This window comes from Anas acuta, chromosome 13, assembly GCF_963932015.1.
Source record: "Anas acuta chromosome 13, bAnaAcu1.1, whole genome shotgun sequence".
Classification (NCBI taxonomy): domain Eukaryota; kingdom Metazoa; phylum Chordata; class Aves; order Anseriformes; family Anatidae; genus Anas; species Anas acuta.
Genome location: NC_088991.1, coordinates 19,015,902 through 19,036,457, shown reverse-complemented (window position 1 = coordinate 19,036,457; position 20,556 = coordinate 19,015,902). Strand labels below are relative to the sequence as shown.

General features: G+C 33.8%; 1 protein-coding gene across 5 annotated transcripts in view; it reads left to right on the top strand.

The window, feature by feature from the left end:
- Positions 1-20,556, top strand: part of LOC137863897 (connector enhancer of kinase suppressor of ras 2-like) — a 177,476-nt gene that overhangs the window by 122,858 nt on the left and 34,062 nt on the right. For all 5 annotated transcript variants that reach the window (XM_068697495.1, XM_068697496.1, XM_068697493.1 and 2 more), the window contains exons 12-14: positions 888-974; positions 3,174-3,427; positions 13,027-13,061. In XM_068697495.1, the coding sequence (XP_068553596.1) occupies positions 888-974; positions 3,174-3,427; positions 13,027-13,061 (376 nt within the window). The remainder of the gene's footprint in view (positions 1-887; positions 975-3,173; positions 3,428-13,026; positions 13,062-20,556) is intronic.

The window sequence follows — 20,556 nt, the reverse complement described above, 5'->3', positions numbered from 1 at the left end:
GTGGCAAGCTACTTGAGGAATCAAGTGATTTTTATTATTATTATTATTTTAAAGAAGTATTTAGTCAGCTGGCATATGAAAAAAAGGAATCTTTGGCTTTATGGTTCAAAAAGACCTTAACCTGTAATTGAGAGGTTGTGTGTCTTTGTTTTGTGATACTAATGCACACAGACAAGGACAAAGTGCTTATGCTTTATAGCCAGTTTTGCAGTGTGCCGAGTTTAATGGCCTGCTCTCACTGTTCTGCGGATACAATAGTAGGGAATGAATAATGCACAAGAATACCTCACAACTGCAGTGCCATAAAATCACATTAATTAAAACCCTAATGACTGAATCTTTATTTTGTTGTTGTTGTTGTTGTTAGCAAACTGTACTCCATCTTTTGTTTTTAAGGCAATCAATAACCTTCCTTGAAACCGTAAGATCCCCTTGTTACTCACCATGTGCTTTTCCAGATCAGATAGGTTCTACTGGGTAGATAATACATATGTAACGTAGCTGTAGTAATAATCCTTCTAGTTTTACTAAAGCATGTTAGTTGCTTTAAAAACAGATTGTTTCTTTATTCCAAAACATCTATTTAATAAGCAAGCAAGTTTGGTTTTGTTTTTGTTTTCTTCCAGAAAAGACTTAAAAACTTCTTTATATTTACAAAAAATTTCACTGAAGCCAGTTCCTTCAGGTTGGTATAATGAAGAGGAGAATCTGGCATATGTGGTATTCAATTAATTCTGAATGCTGCAGCTTTCATAATGTATAGGTGCTAATAAAGAGGATTGCTTTGAAGGGTTATGTCATGCCTCTAATTTACATGCATTATTACTCTACAGTCTTCCATTTTTAATCTTCAAAAATTTTATTTGTCCATCTTGAATTGTTTCCAGGTGATTTAAGACCTGTTTCAATGCCTACTGACTACAGTTGGATAGGGGAGTCAAAAGAACAAAACATGTACAAGAGAGGAAGCCGAGGTGAGTTTTGTTTTGTTTTTTTTTTTCCTCTGCTGTTCTCCAAGATTTCTTTCTTTGTTTCTTAAGAACCATGAAAATATCATCACAAGGACCAAATCAAGTTTTCTTGACTGTCACAAAAAATATAAAAGGCTCTTTTTAGTATCTGGGTTGTTTGTATTTCTGAAAATTGGAGTTTATATCAGTAGAAGGGTTTTACTTTGATTCTAGTATGGAGACAGATAAACACCAAAGGGAAAAGAAAAAAGACTAAAAGATTTAGACATCATATGCTAATAACAACAGTTCTTGATCCTTGCAGTTCTGTAAAATAAGTGATGTTATAAGTACAAGGTATCAATCAAACTTTTTTTACACAGAATGGTATTATTTCAGTCCTAAACTTTTTGCAACTGTAAAATTAATTTCAGAAAGGGCTTGAAATATTAACAAAGGATATTTTCTAATTAATTATCTTGATTATCTTTGAATTTAAATGTCTTCTTCTAGAAAGGTTCAAAGAATTTCATTGTAAAGCAGCTTTGATTTGAACACTTTAAATTATATTGTGGAATCCACCTTTGAGACTTCAAAATCTAAGATAACCATTTAGGTGATTAAGAGCTAATTTTTAGTTAAGGCTTCTTCTGTAAAGTTTGCTTAGATTAAAGAAGTCGCCTTCACAAATGGCATTGTTGTGGCTGACAGCTGAACATAAATCATGAACAATGCATTGAAAAAGTCCATTCAAATTTTAACACCATGTTAAAGGAAACACAAAGTATTTATACAAGTGTGCTAAAACCACCACAGCAAGTTATCTGTAGGAGCAAGTAACCTGTAGAAGATGAAAAGAATAAGATTTCTAGAAAGATTAAAAAGATGCGAGAATTAGTTTATTAAAAATAATAGGAATAGTAAATTCAAGTAAATGTTAAAATATTAGAAGTACAGTCTCCATCTGATGTTACCAGGAGATTGACACTTCATTCTGCTTTGTGGCTGAATAGCTGGAATATATTTGAGAACACTGCAGTGGAAACATAGCTAAAGGTTTGTGGAATTTGTCAAGTACAGGAGACACTTGCTTTTAAATGTAAAACTTTAATTGGAAATGGCACATAAAATTCTGTAAAGATGCATTGACTCAGGAATTAGGTACATAAAGATTAGAAGTGTGTGTGCTTATAAATTAATAAAAGAGATATGCAACATGCATATGATGTGTCCTGGAAAATATTCCCAATATTCACACTGAGTGTTTTAAAGATTGCAAAGCATGTACTAAAGTACTGTCGTTTTATTAACAAAGAGTTGAGGATGGCATACATAATTCTATTATAACTCAACTCCACTTGTTATATGTGTAAATATCTCTAACTGAATGGGACATTAAACATGCTGTAAATCTCTTTGTGTGTTTAAGTACTGTTGAAGATTTTAATAATAACGGTAAGTTAGATGTTACTTCTGTCTGTGAGTACCAGCCCACATGTACATTCTAAATTTGGGTGATTAAATACCAGGTGCAATAAAGACTGGAAATTTTGTTTGCCTTTTTCAAATTTAAATGTAAATGGCTCCCCTGTAAACTGTTCCATAATCCTGAATTCACACTGTTGTTTAGCATCTGTATCACTGAGATGAGAGAATGATGTAAAATTTGAGGAAGCATGCACCAACTGGTCTGTTGGGCAGATTTAGATTTGAATTCCTAGACTCCAAGATTCTGTTAACAAATTAAAAATAATTTTGTTTTCAAGGTTCATTTGATTGTCTCATCTCTATCTGTATTGGAAAAAAAAAAAAAAAAAAGAAGAAAAAAAAAAAGAAAAGAAAAAGTATTATATATTTGTGTTTCTTATTATTGTTTTGTTTTATAGTGTTGGTGGACCACCATATATTTAATAAGAATGGTTTTTCATGGCAGCCAGTACTTTCTATATATGTAAAACTGAAAAATCAGCTATGCTGTATTTCCCTTGTGTTCAAGCACACTTCGGATAATATTCAGTTGAAGCAAGCTGTATGTTTCAAATATCATACCACATAGTTATCGTAAACTTACATAAGATTAAAGTAAACTTGTAATAAAAGTAAATGAGGTTTTCTTTTTAGCTGGTAGTAAGCATTAACATTTATGATTGTAAGAATGAAACACAGATTCTCTGTTTTGTCTTACTGATGTTTCTTTTTTCTTTTTGTTCCATCCAACCACTGACTCTGAGAATTCCCTCCTGCGGTATCTGAGTGATGACAAGATATTGGTTATCCAAGAAGAACCTCTGACACAGAAAGATAGCAAAAGGGACACAGGTCATAGGTCAAGGAAAAAGGGCAAAAATGCAAGCAGTCCAAACTACCCCATTAGTTCATCTATGTTGACATCAACTGTTAACGTTAGGCTTGAACCTGGACAGCAAGATATCTTGAATTTCTCACTCCCAGAAAACAATACAGTTCCACTTTATCATGTAAGTATATAACAAAAAATATTACTACATTTTTATTTATTATGTTGTTACATGGAAAGAACATTAAAATCATTTCCTTTTAGGATTGATACAGGTACTAAGGCATATTTTGAACTTTACATTTTAATATTGTATTTTATGGTCCAAGAAATATTCTTAATGTCCCTTTAAAAATAGCTTTCACATAAGAATAGTCTACACAGATGAAAAAATGCAGGGCAAGCACCATTTGGTATGAGATACTTTAAGTCAAGTAGTGTTGTTAATTACTCTCACCGAGTTTAGTCAAATTCAAACATATTTTTTTCAAAGGTTCATAAGGCTCTCTTGCTCTGATAATAATTAATTATAGATTATTTTTAAATTTATTATATATCCAATTTAGTCACTGTGTCTTCTAAAAATGTACTTAAGCTTAATGGAGTTACTGTTTATTTATATTGCAGTACCATGGTCACAGTCCAGTAATGTGAATTTGTTCATTCTGATAATGCAGGAAATATTTTGGAGTGAAAACTGTGGAGAAAGTATAATTCAGTGAATAATCATTAACATAGAAGTAAAAAATCTGTAATAGTTGTAACTGCCATAGGAACAGGCAGTTCGTGTAACTACCATGAAAAATCACTAGGTTCTCATGACTGTCAGCTAGTACAGAATTTCTCTATATTGATTTGAACACCCTGAAATAATGAATAGCCTTCCAGAGATCGATTTTCACTGTTCATGCTTTGTATGTGTATCTTGTCCTCTGTAGAGGCCTTCTTAAGTTTTGCTCATGGTCCTACAGATTAGGAGCAGACTGTTCCATTCTCACAATGGGGAGTAGTATCTTCAAAGTGTTTGGGGCTCAAACATTAGTATCTTCATAATTCCTCCCTGCAGTCAGTAAAGAAGCTTTTCAATGTGTATTTATTTTCTAATCATGCTGAGATTCCTCTTAGAAATAAAATGTAAATGGCTCCCTTGTAAACAGTTCCATAACAGTTCCATAGAAGATGTAAAAGGAAAAAGCAGGACTTGTAGCAAGTTTCTTCATACTCTTGCATTTGGGGCTTCTACCGCGTGTTTCTCTCCCTGAGCAAAAGCTTCGGAGATGATTGTATTTGCATCAAGTGTGAGAGCTGAGTAAGGTCTGCCTAAGGGGATACATTCAGAACATAGCCTGCCATTCATCTCTGTTTCCTGCAATCTGCCAGCATTTGGTAGTCTGAAGATCAGATATTTTCCTTCTGTCTTCAGGAAAATTTAAATTTCCCTTTCCTTTGCCACCAGGACTTAGTGTTTTTGGAAAACATGGAAGGTCTTTTTCCCCAGCCTCAGAAAATGTCAAGTACTTTATCAGTCAAGTTGTGTGTAAACTCTTACACGGATTGTCAGGATCACAAAGTCAAAGAAAAGGATTTCAAATCCAGAGTGAAAACTACTAGCTACCTTGCTAGGGTGAGCGAAAAAGTCATTATGCAGGTCTGAAGAAAAAAAAATAAAATCATAACTGTGTAGATAAATCAACTGGTTTTCATGAGGTTTTGGTTGAGTATTGTTGACTCTCCTGACTTCTGAAGAAAGGAAAATGGCTCATAAATGATAAAGTGTTAATTGTGCCTTTTCGATAATGATAGTTGTTGGTTGAGTTCCCAGATGCAGGGCTGTTGTCACCAGCGTTCTACAGACTGACATACAGTGGTGTTTATTCTTCTATCAGCAGAAGTGTTCCAAACAGCATTTGAGACAGAACTTTGCAGTCCTTCAAGAGAGAGTCAAAGGAATCAAAATACCTCAAGCACACAGTCTACTGCCTTATAAATAAATATACAAGAGGAACTGAGTTGACAAATACACAGGAGTTGCTGACACTGGTTTTCTGGGTTCTTGCCAGTATAGGATCATTTGTATTAATGACATCTTTCTACTTTGAATACTGAAAGAATTCTGAAAAGCAAAGCAAAAAAAAGTGAAAAATAGCTAGTCAGAATGAAACTTTTAAATATCAAAAAGCATTTTATGTCATTTTGACATCAAAAAGAAAAAGAAAAATTATTTATATTTTTATATAGAAATTTTGGTTTTAAGTAGATCATCTCATTTCCTTAAGACATATATTATATATATTTGTAAGCAAGCAAATGCAGCATGATAAAAGGAGAAACTGAGACATGATGTCATTTAGCCATTGCCTTCTTTTTTAAGCAATGTATTTCTTACATAAATACATATTTAAAAGAAGAAAAAAAAAAGTTTAGATTTACCAGACATGGATATAAGAAGTTTTACAAAATTGGTAATTGCATAGCTTCAGTACTAGATTAATGCTTTGGAAGGAATGTGGATTTGGAACCTAGAATTAAACAATTAGACTGATTTCATAAGTTGAAGTGAGGATGCAGAGTTACTATATAAAATGGATATTTAGGTAGTGCAGTATTGGCAGTTTGCCCAGCATATAAAATGATCCACAACACCATGATGCAATAAAATATTTCATATAAGAAACACTGTCCATTCAGTATATATTTATGATTAATTTAGTTGATAGGCAATTTTGTGATGCTTGTCACTGAATCTGACACAGAGTGAATTGCAATTAAAAATTCTGTTATCATTAATAAATTGTTTCTTAGAATATAGCTGTGTATGTATACTAATCCTTCGCTTCTGTAGTGACATTTTTAGCCTAAGCCTAAGTATTGAGACATATCTAAATATCACAAAAATATATACATACATTGCTGAAATATACTATTGAAATAGACTATGGACTTAAAAGAACAAAGGTAAAATCTTTGTTTTGCATTTTTTATAATAATAAAAATAATTTTATTTTGTTTTTATTATCAAATCTCTTTCTGAATAAAATTGATTTATCAAGTAGGACCCCTACACAATAGACCAAATATACTTGAATTAATTTTCCTTCAGTATTTTAAATAATTAAAAAAAAAATAAAATCTTGAATGGAAAACACTTTCCATCTTTAAAGTGCTGTTCAGGATTTTAAAAATCTCTAGAAAATTGTAGATTTTCTGCTGCTCAGTTTCATTTTGCACCATGTGAACCACCTTTTGTCTATATTGGAGTTCTTATTCCAGATTCAACTTGAAAATCCACAAAATGTTCAACTTCATGGTTTTAACATCTCAAATTCAGCTTCTGAAGCTCAAATTTAGTTAAGTGGTTACTACATTAAATTCTCAAATAAGGTAATTGTTGCTCATCTGGTGTTACTTGATGGTTGATCTGGATTATTATCTACAAAGTAACTGTTGGCTTTTTTGTTGTTGTTTGGTTGTTTTTGTGTTTGTTTTTTTTTTTTGTTTTGTTTGGGGTTTTTTTTGTAGCATCATATATTAAGAAATTGGATTATTAAAATGTTAGATCACCTAAATTTTCTGTGAATTAAAATTCAGTATGTAAAAGAGGCTTAATTTTTAATACATATTAAGATGTATTTGTGTTGTAAACCAAAAAGTGGCTGCTGCAGGGCAGTCAGTGAGAATGTTACAGCAGTAGACCTGTTTGTTTTATTTTAAAGATAATTTGAAGCATTATATTGGTTTAGGGCTACTCATTGTTTCACAGCAATCGCTTAACTTGCTATTTATTTTCTTGCTGCTGATCATACAAGTTGGTAATACATGCCTGTCAGCACTGAGTGATGTAAATGCTATCTAACAGTTCGTGGAGCTGCAGAAGACAGCTCAACAAATGACACACAGTTTAGTGATACATGCTGAGAACTAAAATGTATTCAGGAACAATGTTTTTGTCTTTTTCTATAATGTATGCATGCTGGGATGTGCCAGATGTTCCAGATGCTTTTTTTAGATGATGATCAATCTAAGTACTACTATGATAAGTACAATAATCGAGTGAATCTGGGAGAATCATATGTATTCAGTTCCATATAACTGAAGGAGGTGTTTTTTATTGTCAGTTTTGTAGGAAAAGTGCTTATATTTTATTTCTTGTTTTCTGTTATTGCAGGAAGAAAAAAAACAAAAAACAAAACAAAACAAAAAATAACGCTTAACTGTCAAGCAGAGTTCCTTCAGAGTTTTGTTTCCTTTCTGAATGACTGGATAACTTCTATCTTTTCTTTTTATTTATTTTATTCCCATCTGTAACATGGAAAACATTCTTTCCCTACCTCCTAGGTATGTTGAGCAATCACTGTGAGAGTGATTATGAGAAACCTAGTAGCTCAGAGTAGCTAAAATGAGTTTTTCTAGGTTCTGTAGCTTTGAACTGATTCTGTCTAGTCTTATTGATTGCAAGATAAGATTTTGCATTTGTACTGTACCTTAACTGGGTACATCAAAACTTGAGCTGACAAGTATCTGGCTGTGACCTTACAGCACGAATGTCCAAAAATATATTTCTTTACAGTTTTCTCCAGACATAATTCTGTAAACGACACTGTATCTATAAACACAGCTCAAAAGAGTATATCTAGGAAGATAAGGGAAATAAATTCTGTCACGTGGGCTGAAAAGTTTTGCCTTTAAGTTCCACTGCACTGAAGAAGTGAAATTGTCAACCATCACTGAATCTGAATTTTTGGTACCCTTTATATTTTATCTGTGCTGCAATGTGAGAAGTGTATAGAATTCTCTAAGACCAAATTTAGCTGATGTATCTGCACAATGTAAACCAGCATGTGTTTCAGAGATACTTTTCAGTTCCAGAAGTAGCTTAGAAAAATGGTTGAGGTTGCCCCTGAAATAGTACACTACATCTGCATCCAAGCTCACTATCTCCATCTGTCTCCATAGAGCAACATGCAGTTGTGAAGCTCAGGGGCACCTCCACCATTTAGTGTAGACCTGCCTTGGGATCCAGCCATGCAGTATTTCACAAGAGATGTCCTGAAATTTTGCTTTGAACACAACTGCAGTGGTTATAACTGATATACTTGCAGTGGCCTGTGATACCTGCTTCACCAATTCTACCATAATGCAGGCTATGTGTTACTGCTTGCTTCCAAATGGTTATACTTCCTTTTTTGTTTTGAACTCTTTAAACTGATAGTTATATTATGACACTTCACAGCAAAGCAAATACAATGACATGTACAAACATACACCATGCTTTCATAAATAATTTTACTGTATTGGCACATATTTAAATTGTTATTCAATTGTTGTTTCTTCGAATGAGCTAGGACTAAGTATCAATAAAAGGTCTCAAATGAAGCATTCATTAACTTTATGCTCATATGTAAACTGCAATTTGTAAAGCATTCTGGAGTCTTCTTAATCCAAAAAATCACAATAGAGCTAAGATTTACTGTATTATATTATTCTAGAAAATGAATTTAAAGCTTATTTTTATTAATTTTTTTGTAGCCTGAAGAACTATTTCTGATTTTGTTGATACACTCTAAAGATAACTTAAGAGCCATTTGGATTGATCTGATTCAGCATTTGTTCATAAATATTAGCAACAACTGATATTACTGCTACCAGAATTGCAATATTTATCATCCAGAAGAATGCACCAAATACAAATACACAACTCATCTCCCTTGTAATACAGATACCATCTCCTGCTGTTATTGACCACAGGATCAATGTGCAGAAAGCCAGCTGTAGTACTCTGAAGACAGTCCCCATAGTCTTCCTCGCTACACATTCTTGGGTTTTGGCCCCCATCCTTTCCCTCTTTTACTTCTTAGCAGGCTTCCTAGGGAGAGAATGAGCAAGGGGGTTGGGAGGTTGAGAGAAAGCACTGTTGGCATTATAGCAAAGGAGGTCAGTCCTATAGGGCAGGGTCTTGGGTAGCCTCTACCTTGAGAAATGGGAAAGATGTGAAAAAGGAAGAGAAAAGAATTGTCTCTTTTCTTGACCTGTATAACTTCTTGAAGCTGCACTGCACCCTTCCCACCCGAGCCACTCTCTTTCTTCACTTCCCTTACATTTTCCAGAGAATCGTGTGCAGCAAAATCACTGCTGAATTGTGGACTTTAAGTAAATTTTTTGTTGTTGTTGTTTTTCTCTCTTTTTTTTTTTCTTTATTACATAAGAAATTGTTAGCCACAGGGCAGTCTTCTTTTAGATGGTCTTTTAGAACACTTTTTAAATTTCATGTATGATCTGGAATATCTTCCCTTCCCCTCTCCCCCCAAATAGTTAAAAAAATGCTCTGCTATTACTTACTATTCACCGACTTAATATTGATAATGTAGAAAATAATTAAAAATTCTGAGTGGATATTTTCCTTCTATCCTTAGCTAATTTTGTCACCTGTCACAGTTTTTTCAGCTTAAAAATTGAGTATGATTTGGAATTGTACACGCATGTATCTTGCATAAGATTATTTCCTGCGTCTATTATCTCTCCCCTAAACGAGAGTGGAAGAAAAACCTCAAAGGCAGCTTTCATTTTTAGCAGAGCATAATAATTTTGCAAGCGTTACATCTTGAATGGCTTAGGCTTCAGCTCACTGAGCTAGAGAGATAAATAAAGCCCCTGGCAGCAAGGCTACTGTTTCACTTCTGATCAAGCATAGTGTAAAGAAATGCTTAGGATAATGAATATGTGAGTTAAGGAAGCAGCTGAAGAAATAATTTTTGTCGAGCATTAAATATCTAAGTACAGGAAAACAGTATGTATAATAAAAATAAAAGAAGATCTATTTTGCATCTGAATAAATGACATATCCAGATGCAATATATTTCATTTGATCCTTGCAATTAGTGACTCTCATTATCAAACTGTTCTAGTCTCCCACTTTTAACAAGTAAACAATGACTTTTAAATATCTTTACACTCTCTCTGTGATTCAGAGGTTTTTCGTTTTCTGTGATTTTTAATGATTTACTTAGTTATCGATTATTTAGAAAATCTTCGGGTAAATAAGAGTTTCTCCTGATGGGAGAAGATCATCAGATCTGCTTGGTAGAATGTATGAGCTTTATTCTCCTTCTGAATTCCAGGAGTAGAAATGGAAATAGATCCAGTGAAATTGCTGGTGCTATATAAATGTGAAGTTACTTGAAAGAAGGCTGATAGGTGTCAGTGACCTGAATTCACTGAATTTGTGCTTTATGGTCTGTGGAAGCATAGCAAGACTTGTGCTTCATGAGCCTCCCACGTGTCTACTCGTCATGAATGTGGCATTTAGTAAGATGAAGTAAAATTTTAGTTTGAGAACTAGGATAAGGCAATTTGTTCTCTACATATCAGGAGCATAACAATGTAAGAAGCAACTGTTCATAAAACTGACATGCAAGGTTACTGAAAGAAGCCTGCTAAATCCTTCAGTTAATTAGATTAATGCACTATTAATGTAGTGGTGTTGAAAGACAAGACTACTAGAAAAATATGTTTTATGAGCAGAAGCATATTTCACTTATTTCTTTTTCAGTCTAATATATGTGAGTTCACAACATCCAAACAAGCATTTCCAGTTGCACTAAAGGAACCTGATCAAAAGGAATTTTGGAACACTGATCTGAGATGGTCACCCATGGTACAGGTGTTCTTTGTAAATAAGTTCTGTAGTGATACTGAAAGTTTGTAATATAGGTGATGAGAAGATGGCTAGCAGAGTGTGAACAGGGGGAAGTATATTATCTTTGTCAGGGAAGGAGAGTATGGTATGCGTCCCATTTGGAGAGAAAGTGAATAAACCTTGGCTTGGAACTACTTCAATTTGAGAGCAGTGCTAGAAAAGCCAGACCTCTATCTGTTAAGAATTAGTACACTTAAACTGATGAAATTACTTTCCTAGTCACTAGAGTTAGTAACATGAGAAAGCAGAGGGACGTGAGAAGAAAATCTTTGAGCCTTTTAGTATGAATAAAGTTTACTTCGGTAACAATAACATGGGTAGTTCTGCTGTCAAAGCTTTTTTACTTGGTTGGCCACACAATATTTACTGGACTGTCCATGGTATTTTCAGGGACGATCAGTTCATTCACGTTTAATAGTGTGTTAACAGCAGCAGAAATCTGACATTTATTATGCAGGATTTTCCTGAAGCTCTTCAAACAGATATTTTGCTGTAGGTGTATGCTGTTATCTCTCAGGCTCTTTCAAGAAAATTTGATGAATATTTCTGGATGGTATATTTTCATTTTTGTATGTTTTTTATGCTTTAGATTTCAAGTGTACTCTAAGAAGGGTTAAGTCATTTATAGCACTCAGTTTAAACAGGAACGCCTGTTAGAGCTCAGTTACTCTATAAGGATCTCCTATCATCACCTGGATTCAAAAAGAAATATGGGAGAACTCCCTGCTTCTAAACGTGAAAGCACCATTTCAATACTCTTCCTCAGCTGCCTTATTTGAATGGTTTTCCATATTGTTTGTAATAAATACTTAACTCGGTAAGATCAACTGCTGTAGCTGCCCCTACATCCTGTAGCAAACTTAGGTTTGGGCTGTTGTAAGGTCTATCGTAAATTTATTTGTTTATTTATTTTTATAATTACAGAGAGAGCAGGAACATGAGGGGTATCGTAGGTAACTGGGATGCTAGCATGCCCTGATGATTGACACATGGACTGTCATACTTTAAGGTTTTCTGTCTGCTTCCAGTGGCAAACCACCTACTGTCCACATTAGAAATGGCATGGCAAAAGATGATAAATGATTCTTTGCATGGATACACCAGGGGGATATGTGAAGGAGGGAGATGGAAAAATTAATGTTTGTCCCCCGAACATTTTAAAACTTTATTAGAAATTCTTACGTATTGGAATATACGTTTTATGGTCTATGTAGTTAAATACGGAACAGGCAGGCTTAAAAATAGAACCAGCAGACTTCCTGTCTTTCACATGTGAAGTATACAGTTATGTTTCGTGACTGTTTACTGAGGTCATGTGTGATTAAATATCTTTACAATATACTTAAAGTAGTGATGTTAAAACAGAAGCACTAGAATTCCAAAAATAAATGTTTCCTATTTGGTTATTCAGAAAGGATTTAAAGTCTAAGATATTTCAAGAGTCAGTTTCTGTATTTCATGATGAGAAACTGCTTTTTAGCTGTGGGAAAATTCCTCCATCAGAAAGTTTAGTTTTAAATAATAAAAGCAGTCTGAAGATTTTATTTTTAATGCTGAATCACTTACTCCTAAAAGGCATGTTCATCTCCAAACCTTAGATGAAAAACTTCGGTGTAGGAAATCAAGTTACATAAATCTAGGTAAGCATTGCCATTGAAGAAAGTTTTGATGACAGGTTCCTCATTGTTCTTAAAATCCTCTACAGTTTTCTTCTGATATTTATATTGCAATATTCATCCTTTACATCTAACACATTCTATAGCTCCCTTTCACATTTTAACATTTTTGCAAACATTGACACGCTAACATTTTAGCTTCCTTTCTTATTTTGAAGAGCTTTGGTTACAATGCTACAGCAGCTGAGATTATTTGAAAGTGCAGATGTAAGTTGCTTTATACATGATCTTCATTGTGAAATAACATTTAGTTTGAAATTCAAATTTTCCATTTCCTTTTCCTTAGAGTTACGGAATGACTACTGTGGTTTGCTTCTGTGTCTTCACTGCAGTTGAAGTTACCACAACGTTGAGTGCACCAAGGAAGTGTACTTTTTAGTCTTGCTTAATTCTATCTGTTTTTCTCTACAGAGAGCAGGGGACACAGTCAGTGGAGATACTGAAAGGTAATTTCTTCTGTTAATTTTGTATTTAAATAGATATATAATCTATCTATAAATTACATGTATTTATTGTAGAATTTTGGCTGCAATATTTGAGGAATAAATTTTCAGGTCTTAGTGAGAAAAGCATTAATAACATTTAGAAAATGACACAATTGTTTCGCCTGCTAACTACATCAAATATGAAGATAGATTACAAAGGTTGAATTTACTTCAAAACACATCAGATGTAAAATTATTAAAAATTACAAGGGTAAAAAAATGATCCTACTACAAAGTACCAAATGTCTCCCCCCCAGCCCCCAGCTTTTTTTTTTTTTAAACTTATCTATTCAGAATCAGTTTGAGGATGAAAATGCATGACTAGCCTAATTTTTGAAATAACAGGCAGAATTTTCCAATGAACATGTAATTCAGTATGTACAACATTTACTGTTTATAATTGTCTCATATTTGATATCTGATAAGAATGAGGACTTAAGTTTCTCTTACATTTGAATTTAATCAACTAATTCTAATGAATACTATAGTAATTTTGTCTTCATTTCCTTTGCTGTTACTTGATGAAGTATGTACCAAATATTTCAATTGCATCCAATATATCATATTTAAATAAAAGGTTTGAAATAACAGATGCTTGGGTATCATGGAATGCCATAATTAAGGTTTATTGCAGTGTGTTCACGTAGAGATTTTTTTTTTTATTATCTTTTCATCATATATGGCTTAAACTTGTTTACAAAGCTAAGCCATGCACTGAATACCAAAAATAAAATAAAAATTCTTTACAATGCTTTTATCAGTTGAAAGGATCTACAATTGGCAGTTTTATTCAAAATTATAAATTTTACTACATTACAGTCAAAACCCTTAGGTAGAGCAAATGCAGTTGTTCATCCCTAAACAAAAGTGACCTGGTGCCTGATTTTTCAGGATTGTCAGAATTTTTATGTCTGTGTATTAAACATCGTAGTTTGCATGTTTAAAACAGCATTCAACTCAACTGAGTAGTAGTGTTATCTAAGAAGACAGTGATGTAAAGATCGAGTTCAAATGAGTTTATCTGGGGTAAAATTCTATTTTATCTTATAAGGGCAGTCTTCTCTCTCTATTGACACCATGTAGTAGTCCATTATCTCAACATCTAAATATAGGTTCTTATTTTTGCAACAAATTAAGTATAGTCTGACTTGGTATTTAGACCCAATTCAGAGCCAAAGAAGCATCCATCTTGTAAAATAGGAATTACTATATAAGAAGAAAAAATGTGTCTTTCTTAGTCTTTTTTTTTTTTTTTTTTTAATAACAATTAGATTACACCTTTTGCCCTTCTTCCATTCGAATTTTCAGAAGAATACGATTATATCCTATTCTTCCCTCACATTTGTTTCTTGTTGCTTTTTGCTACCCCCTTTTACTTCCTTCCTCATCACAGTATGGCTGCTCAGGTGCCTCCCACCTGACTTTCTGCAGCCTTTTTTTGTTTTTCTTCTCCACTCCCATAGTTTCTTGCAGTCACAAGGAAGAGTTGCAAAGAAGAGCTGTTCTTCCTAGAGCAAAACATGTCTAATTTGAAAGGATCGCACATGCTCAGTTTGGCAGATGGAACATCCTTGGTGAACAGGACACAAATCTCTGCTGGACTTCTGCCATATTTTCCACGGACGTATGGCTTAATGCAATTTTGGAAAACTTACATGGGCCTAGCAAATCATGTTCTTTTATAGAGTGACTCCCTTTTCTAATCTTTCTCCCCCACATTTTATATTTTAGGTCCAAAACTTGATTCCTTTGTATCTTCTCAAAACTTTGAAAAATATTTTAAAAGAAAAAATAGAAATAATAAAAAAATATCTTCTTGCTCCTAATCACCTTCTTTTAAGGGCTCAAATAATTTTAAATGGAAATATTTCAGCTTAAAATCAGCTGAGATAAACATGCATAATAATGTTCTGGGATGCTGGAGACAAACACTGGGTAGCTTCAAGTATTTGGATAAAATAACTGTACAGTCAATGAAAGTAAGGCTATTTATGCAGTTTTCATGATTCAGATTTCAGATTGCATTATTTGTCTAAAAAGAAAATGCCAAAAGCTGTGAGAAAGATGCTTTTTGCTTGTAGTAGAATATACATCATTCTGCAGGGAATATTTACCATAAACCTTAGCCAAAACCAAACACTAGCCAAACATCAAAAAACAGATGAGTGAGAAATATGAGACTATAGAATGTTTCTATGAATATCTAGCTTAAAAGAAATACAGAATAGTAGAATGTAAAGCTGATGTAGTAGCTTTTCTTAGATTTGAGCAGAAAAAAAAATGAGATATTTGTACATTAAAACTCTCTTTGGAACTTTTCTGGATGTGTTTGGCCCTGCCCTGTGCGTAGAGCTAGCTGAATTTCCCCTGTCCATGCAAAGTATCCACATTCCTCCTTGTAAGATATTGGCCATTCACACGGTAAACTCTACCTCTTTCTGACCAATGTAGAAAATTTGAGCTGTACTTATAAGCAATATTGTGTATAGAAAAGTAGGTCACCCCTGGAGAATTTGAGACTTACTTCTGAGCAGGTGTCATGATTTAGGAAATTACCCTCTGCAATTGCAGGTAGAATCTCTAAATCTGTGAGTTCTCCTAGGTTTTAAGACAAGCCGAATTAAATGGTTCCCAAAGAAGCAGCTAATTTGTTTTCCTTTCTATCAGAAGCAGTTCACCCCATTTATTGTTGTTTCAGGGCTGAAAATGTGATAATAGGCATCTAACATGTAGCTGCTGCTGCAGCTGTTCTGCGCACAGACCTCTGACTACGCTTAGTGTTCACTGTGTTCTTTGATCTTAATTTTACTTTAGGGAAAAAAAAATTGAGTAATAGGAAGCCTTGACATCTGTGAATTCTAGACGTGCATCTGTAACGTAACTGTGACATCATTACAGGGACCTTGGGTTTTGAAGATCTTACAGAGGCCTGCCAGGAAAAGAAGGCAAAAAGAATGATATCATTCATGCATTGCCCAACTGCTGCTGAATAATTGGTTTTAAAGCTATTACTTTATGACTGCTTGTATGTACAAGTACTACTCAGCTCCTTTTTCATAATAGGCTATGTCTTTGTAAATATTAATACCTAAAAATATTTATCATCTCAGTGGCTGTGATATGCAATTTGCTGGTTCTCAGCTGCTGTGGATTAATGGAGGTATTACTAAAACTCTTGGGTTTTGGATCCCCATATGCTTCTAGATATCCAGCTGACAGCAGGAAGTATCTTCAAATGCTGGCTTCACTGTAGTCTGTAATGCGTAAGCAGCAGCTTCAAAATCCTCTCTTGAATCTTCTTTGCAAGGATCTTAAGATCCTACATTCAGGTAACTTTATGAAACAGGGACTCTCTTACAGGAAACTCGCAACAAAAGCTCTCAAAGTAGTCTGTGCATAAAGTGGGACATTTCAGATAGGTCCCCACTCAGAATGTTCAGAGAAGGTTATATCACTGCAGTAGTAAAATGCACTATTATATAATTTATACCCTGTTAAGTTATTTCTGTCCCAGGAGTTAGCTCTGCTAAATGCTTGTCTTTTTTTTTTTTTTTAATCATACTGGAAATTTTCACAGATTACAAAATTCTTAAAAATTTGTATAATCAGAAGACAAATTTGGGTTGCTCTGTTTGGTCAAATATTAAATACAAATCGAAGAAGTGATTAGTATCTAAAATGATTTTCAAATCAATGGAAAATATTATTAGCAGCTTATTATAATTAGAATCATTTTATATTGCTTCTAGTTTATAATCCCTTACTGCCAGAGCTCCCTTAATCAGGGGCTTAAGAAAGTAAACAATACAGATTGTAATTATTCTAGATACCAAAGACTAGGTAAAAGGTAAGGAATATTTAAAATAATTATTCTTGCTTCTAGACTGTATTCATGGCCATCATTTGAGAATTTATTATCTGTATCCTAGCACCTGTGGAGAAGCCAAAATGATAGCAATCTAGCAAGATACGTCAGTTTGTTCAGATAGAGTTATAACTTTCATTTGACGGTGGATTTAGTGACCCTGAAGGTAATACAAAGAGAATTGGGATATTATAATTAAGAGGACTGATAATATGTAAGAGTGATTTTATCTGATCTTTTTGAGCATTGCTTATGTGATCAAGGGATACTTCATTTATATGCAGCTGATTTAATCAGCCCTTGCTTTCAGTAGATATTCTATGAATTTTACAAGCTGAAACATTATTCCTTGCTCGAGATTATGGGACACTTGAAGATGTGTTGTTATCTTCATATGGTAGAAAAAGAAAACATGCTCCTGGAAAGGAAAATAGGAATGAATGTCACAGTTGCGCTTTGTTTAGTAATGCTTAATAAATGAAGAAATAACAAGTCACTTCTGTTTTCTAAAAGAAGCAGCTTTTTAAAAATAAAAAATGCAGGATACTCATGATTTTGGTGATGCTTTTAAATGGCTATAACTGCTCTGATAGCAAATCTGCAGAGAGGTGTACATCTATTCTGTTGATTTCGTGTATTCAGTGTTTGGTAGGTGACAATTCTCAGCATTTATTACAAATAATTCAACAGGCATGCCTGTACTTTCAGATTCTTACAACTTTTATCAAATAGTACTGCTATCCCTCATCCTTTTACTTTTTCTATTCTAATTCACTATCCCTCTTTTCTAACCGTATAGCACTGTTTCTCATTTGAAATCCTGATTACTAATCTTATCAATAGACTGCGCTTTGATTTGTATGTCCTTTAATATGCTAGTCATAAGTCACAACACTTGAGTCCTCTAAATTTGGTGTTTTGGCTCCAACTGTGTCAGTTATTTCAATCTTTTCTTAGCTCATTCTTAGCCTTTCTACTTTAGCTCTGTGTTTGGCACCATTCTGACTGAATACTGAGTCAATATGCAGGTAATACTGAGACTGGAGATAGACTGCATTTAACCTTGAGTTTTTTGTCATATTATGCAATGATTGATTTTGCAAATACCCTAAAATAATTGGTTTGATTTGTTGCTCTTTTATTAGATTGGTACAAGTTACTCATAAGTGATTGAGCCTCCTTTTTCTAGCTTCTGGAATTTGTTTCAAAAACAGTATTATACATGGACATGAAACAAGCATTTAGAAGATCAACTGTCTTAATTTATTTGGGAAATATCAGTCTAGGCCATTATAGCCATAAAACTCCATATGCCTTTTTCCCCCTCTTCATTCTTTTCCCTTTCACTTCTGTAACAACTGCTTACACAAAAGGAAAGGTGAGGAATAACTCAACCAAGTATGATACAGACAAATTAACAGATGACATCCTAGGGTTCCTTTATGTATAAATTAATCAGTTCTGTCACTACCATGTAGAGAATTTACTTGTCTGAAGAGAAGGAAAGGTCAGCATTTCTTCTATTATCCGTGGATCTGAATATCTGAGGAATCATTTAATTTTGGAAGCAGTATTTGAGAGACATAAAACCTTTAAATAAAATCTCTTCTAGACTGTTGAAAATGTACCCAAATGAAAAGTTATGCTCATTGTACATTAGACCACATATTCCTGACCTTTCATAAGATAACTTTTGAACAGTTTTCAGAATGCTGATTGCAGGCTATTTCTGTAACTACAAGATTTTTGCTGGTAAGAGTCTATGATTACTGTAAGGAGACACATTGTTGGGTTTGCATGGAAGCAAATAAAACTTGACTAAGGACTTTTCAGATAAAAAAGCAGATGTATTATTCATATTGTATATTGGCTGAGAGAAAGAATGGAAGCATTGAAACTGACACTTTCCAGATGGGTCAAAGCTGTGATTAAAGAAACAGACCAGAAATCAGGGGGAAAATGCCCAGCAGGATTGAAGTGCATTTATGGCATTCTCATGGGTAGACAGAAATGGAGCATTAATGACAAAATCTGCCTTGCAGCGGTTTGGGCTTCTGTCCGTTCCTTTACCAAATGTTGTAAGTTGAACATTTTTGTTTTTTAGTTGTTTCTTTTAATCTGTGTAATCTACGGGCAGCTCAGAACTTCTAAGACTTACCTATTAACTTTTATAATTTTAATTCAGTGCCAATGTTACGCATATTTTATGCATCTATTGGTGTTATCCCATCTTTTCACTGCAGTCTAGAAATTTCCTTTGATTCAGGACTGATAGATGCTTTTAGCTGACAATGCAGTAGTTGTTTATACTGGTAAATTTAATTTCTCTTAATAATGGAAACTATTATATGAAAAAATATCATTTCCTGTCTTGCTGACTGAAGCCAGCCTATTGTTTACTGTCAATTGGCTGACAGATTTTTGGGAATCTGTTAAAATGTCCGTAGTCCTTTTAATTCTTTTTAAAAAGATTTCTTTCAGTTTCTTTTCCATTCTTGCACTCTTTTTCTATTTATATGACATATGGAAAAGCATTCGCATTTTTAAGGCTTTCCCACCTCTGTTTTTTCTTACTTTTTAAAGCATGAGGGGAAAAGAAGAGTGTAATAAATTCTGTGATAGGTCAGACAAAGTTGACTCAGACTCAGCACCATGTTTCCATCAGTGCCCAATACTTGTAATTATATATGGGTAGCTTCTGGTGATGCTTTCCTGCTTTGTTAGCCTTTAGAGAACTCCAGGAGAAAGCTAATAGATAATAATTTAATAATAATAAATAATAAATAATTTTAATTTAAATTAATTAATAAATTTAATTTTAATTATAGGATTAATAATAAATAATACAAGTTAATATATAATAATTTTGCATCTAACATCCATATGAATTTTTGGTATCCACGGCATCCTGTAGCAAAATGATATGGAACATTGCTGCAGGATGCCGTGGATACCAAAAATGTTAATTGTGTTAATGAATGAAGGTTCAAAACAAAAGGAGCTAACTGCAGATTTTCTATATCTTAGGGGCTTTTATTGAAGGAGACATTGGCTATCTGCTTCCTCAGAAATCTCCTGAGTTCATAAACCTCCATAACATTCCCCTTAGTTGCCTTAGGAGACAAATGAGTTCCTTTTCAGCTTTCCTCTATCCTCATTGATATTGAGGAACCAGAACTGTATGCTATTAAAAGTGTTGGTGCACCACTGCTGTATCTGTACTGACCTAACAGCCTTCACTATTGCAGTGTATCAAAGGGATTTAGGAATACAACTGCTGCTAAATATCTAGAGAGATTTTTGTGCACATAGTATTTATACGAGAAACTTATGCAGAACATGTCCCCTTTTCTTAACAAGAGAAAAATTCACAAACAGGGCTGCTGAAATGGGGCAGTCTCAGGCATTTCCCTTTCTACCCCGACATAGTGTGCACTGCTTTTGTGTCAGGATGCTAATCATTCATCCTCAGAAAACTGAAATTTTCCTGGACCTTCTCTGGGGATAAAGAACTCAAACTGCACTCTGCAGTTGCCTTTCTGAGAAGTAAGCAGCACATCAGTTTCTCTACTATAGGGAAATTTTTATTAA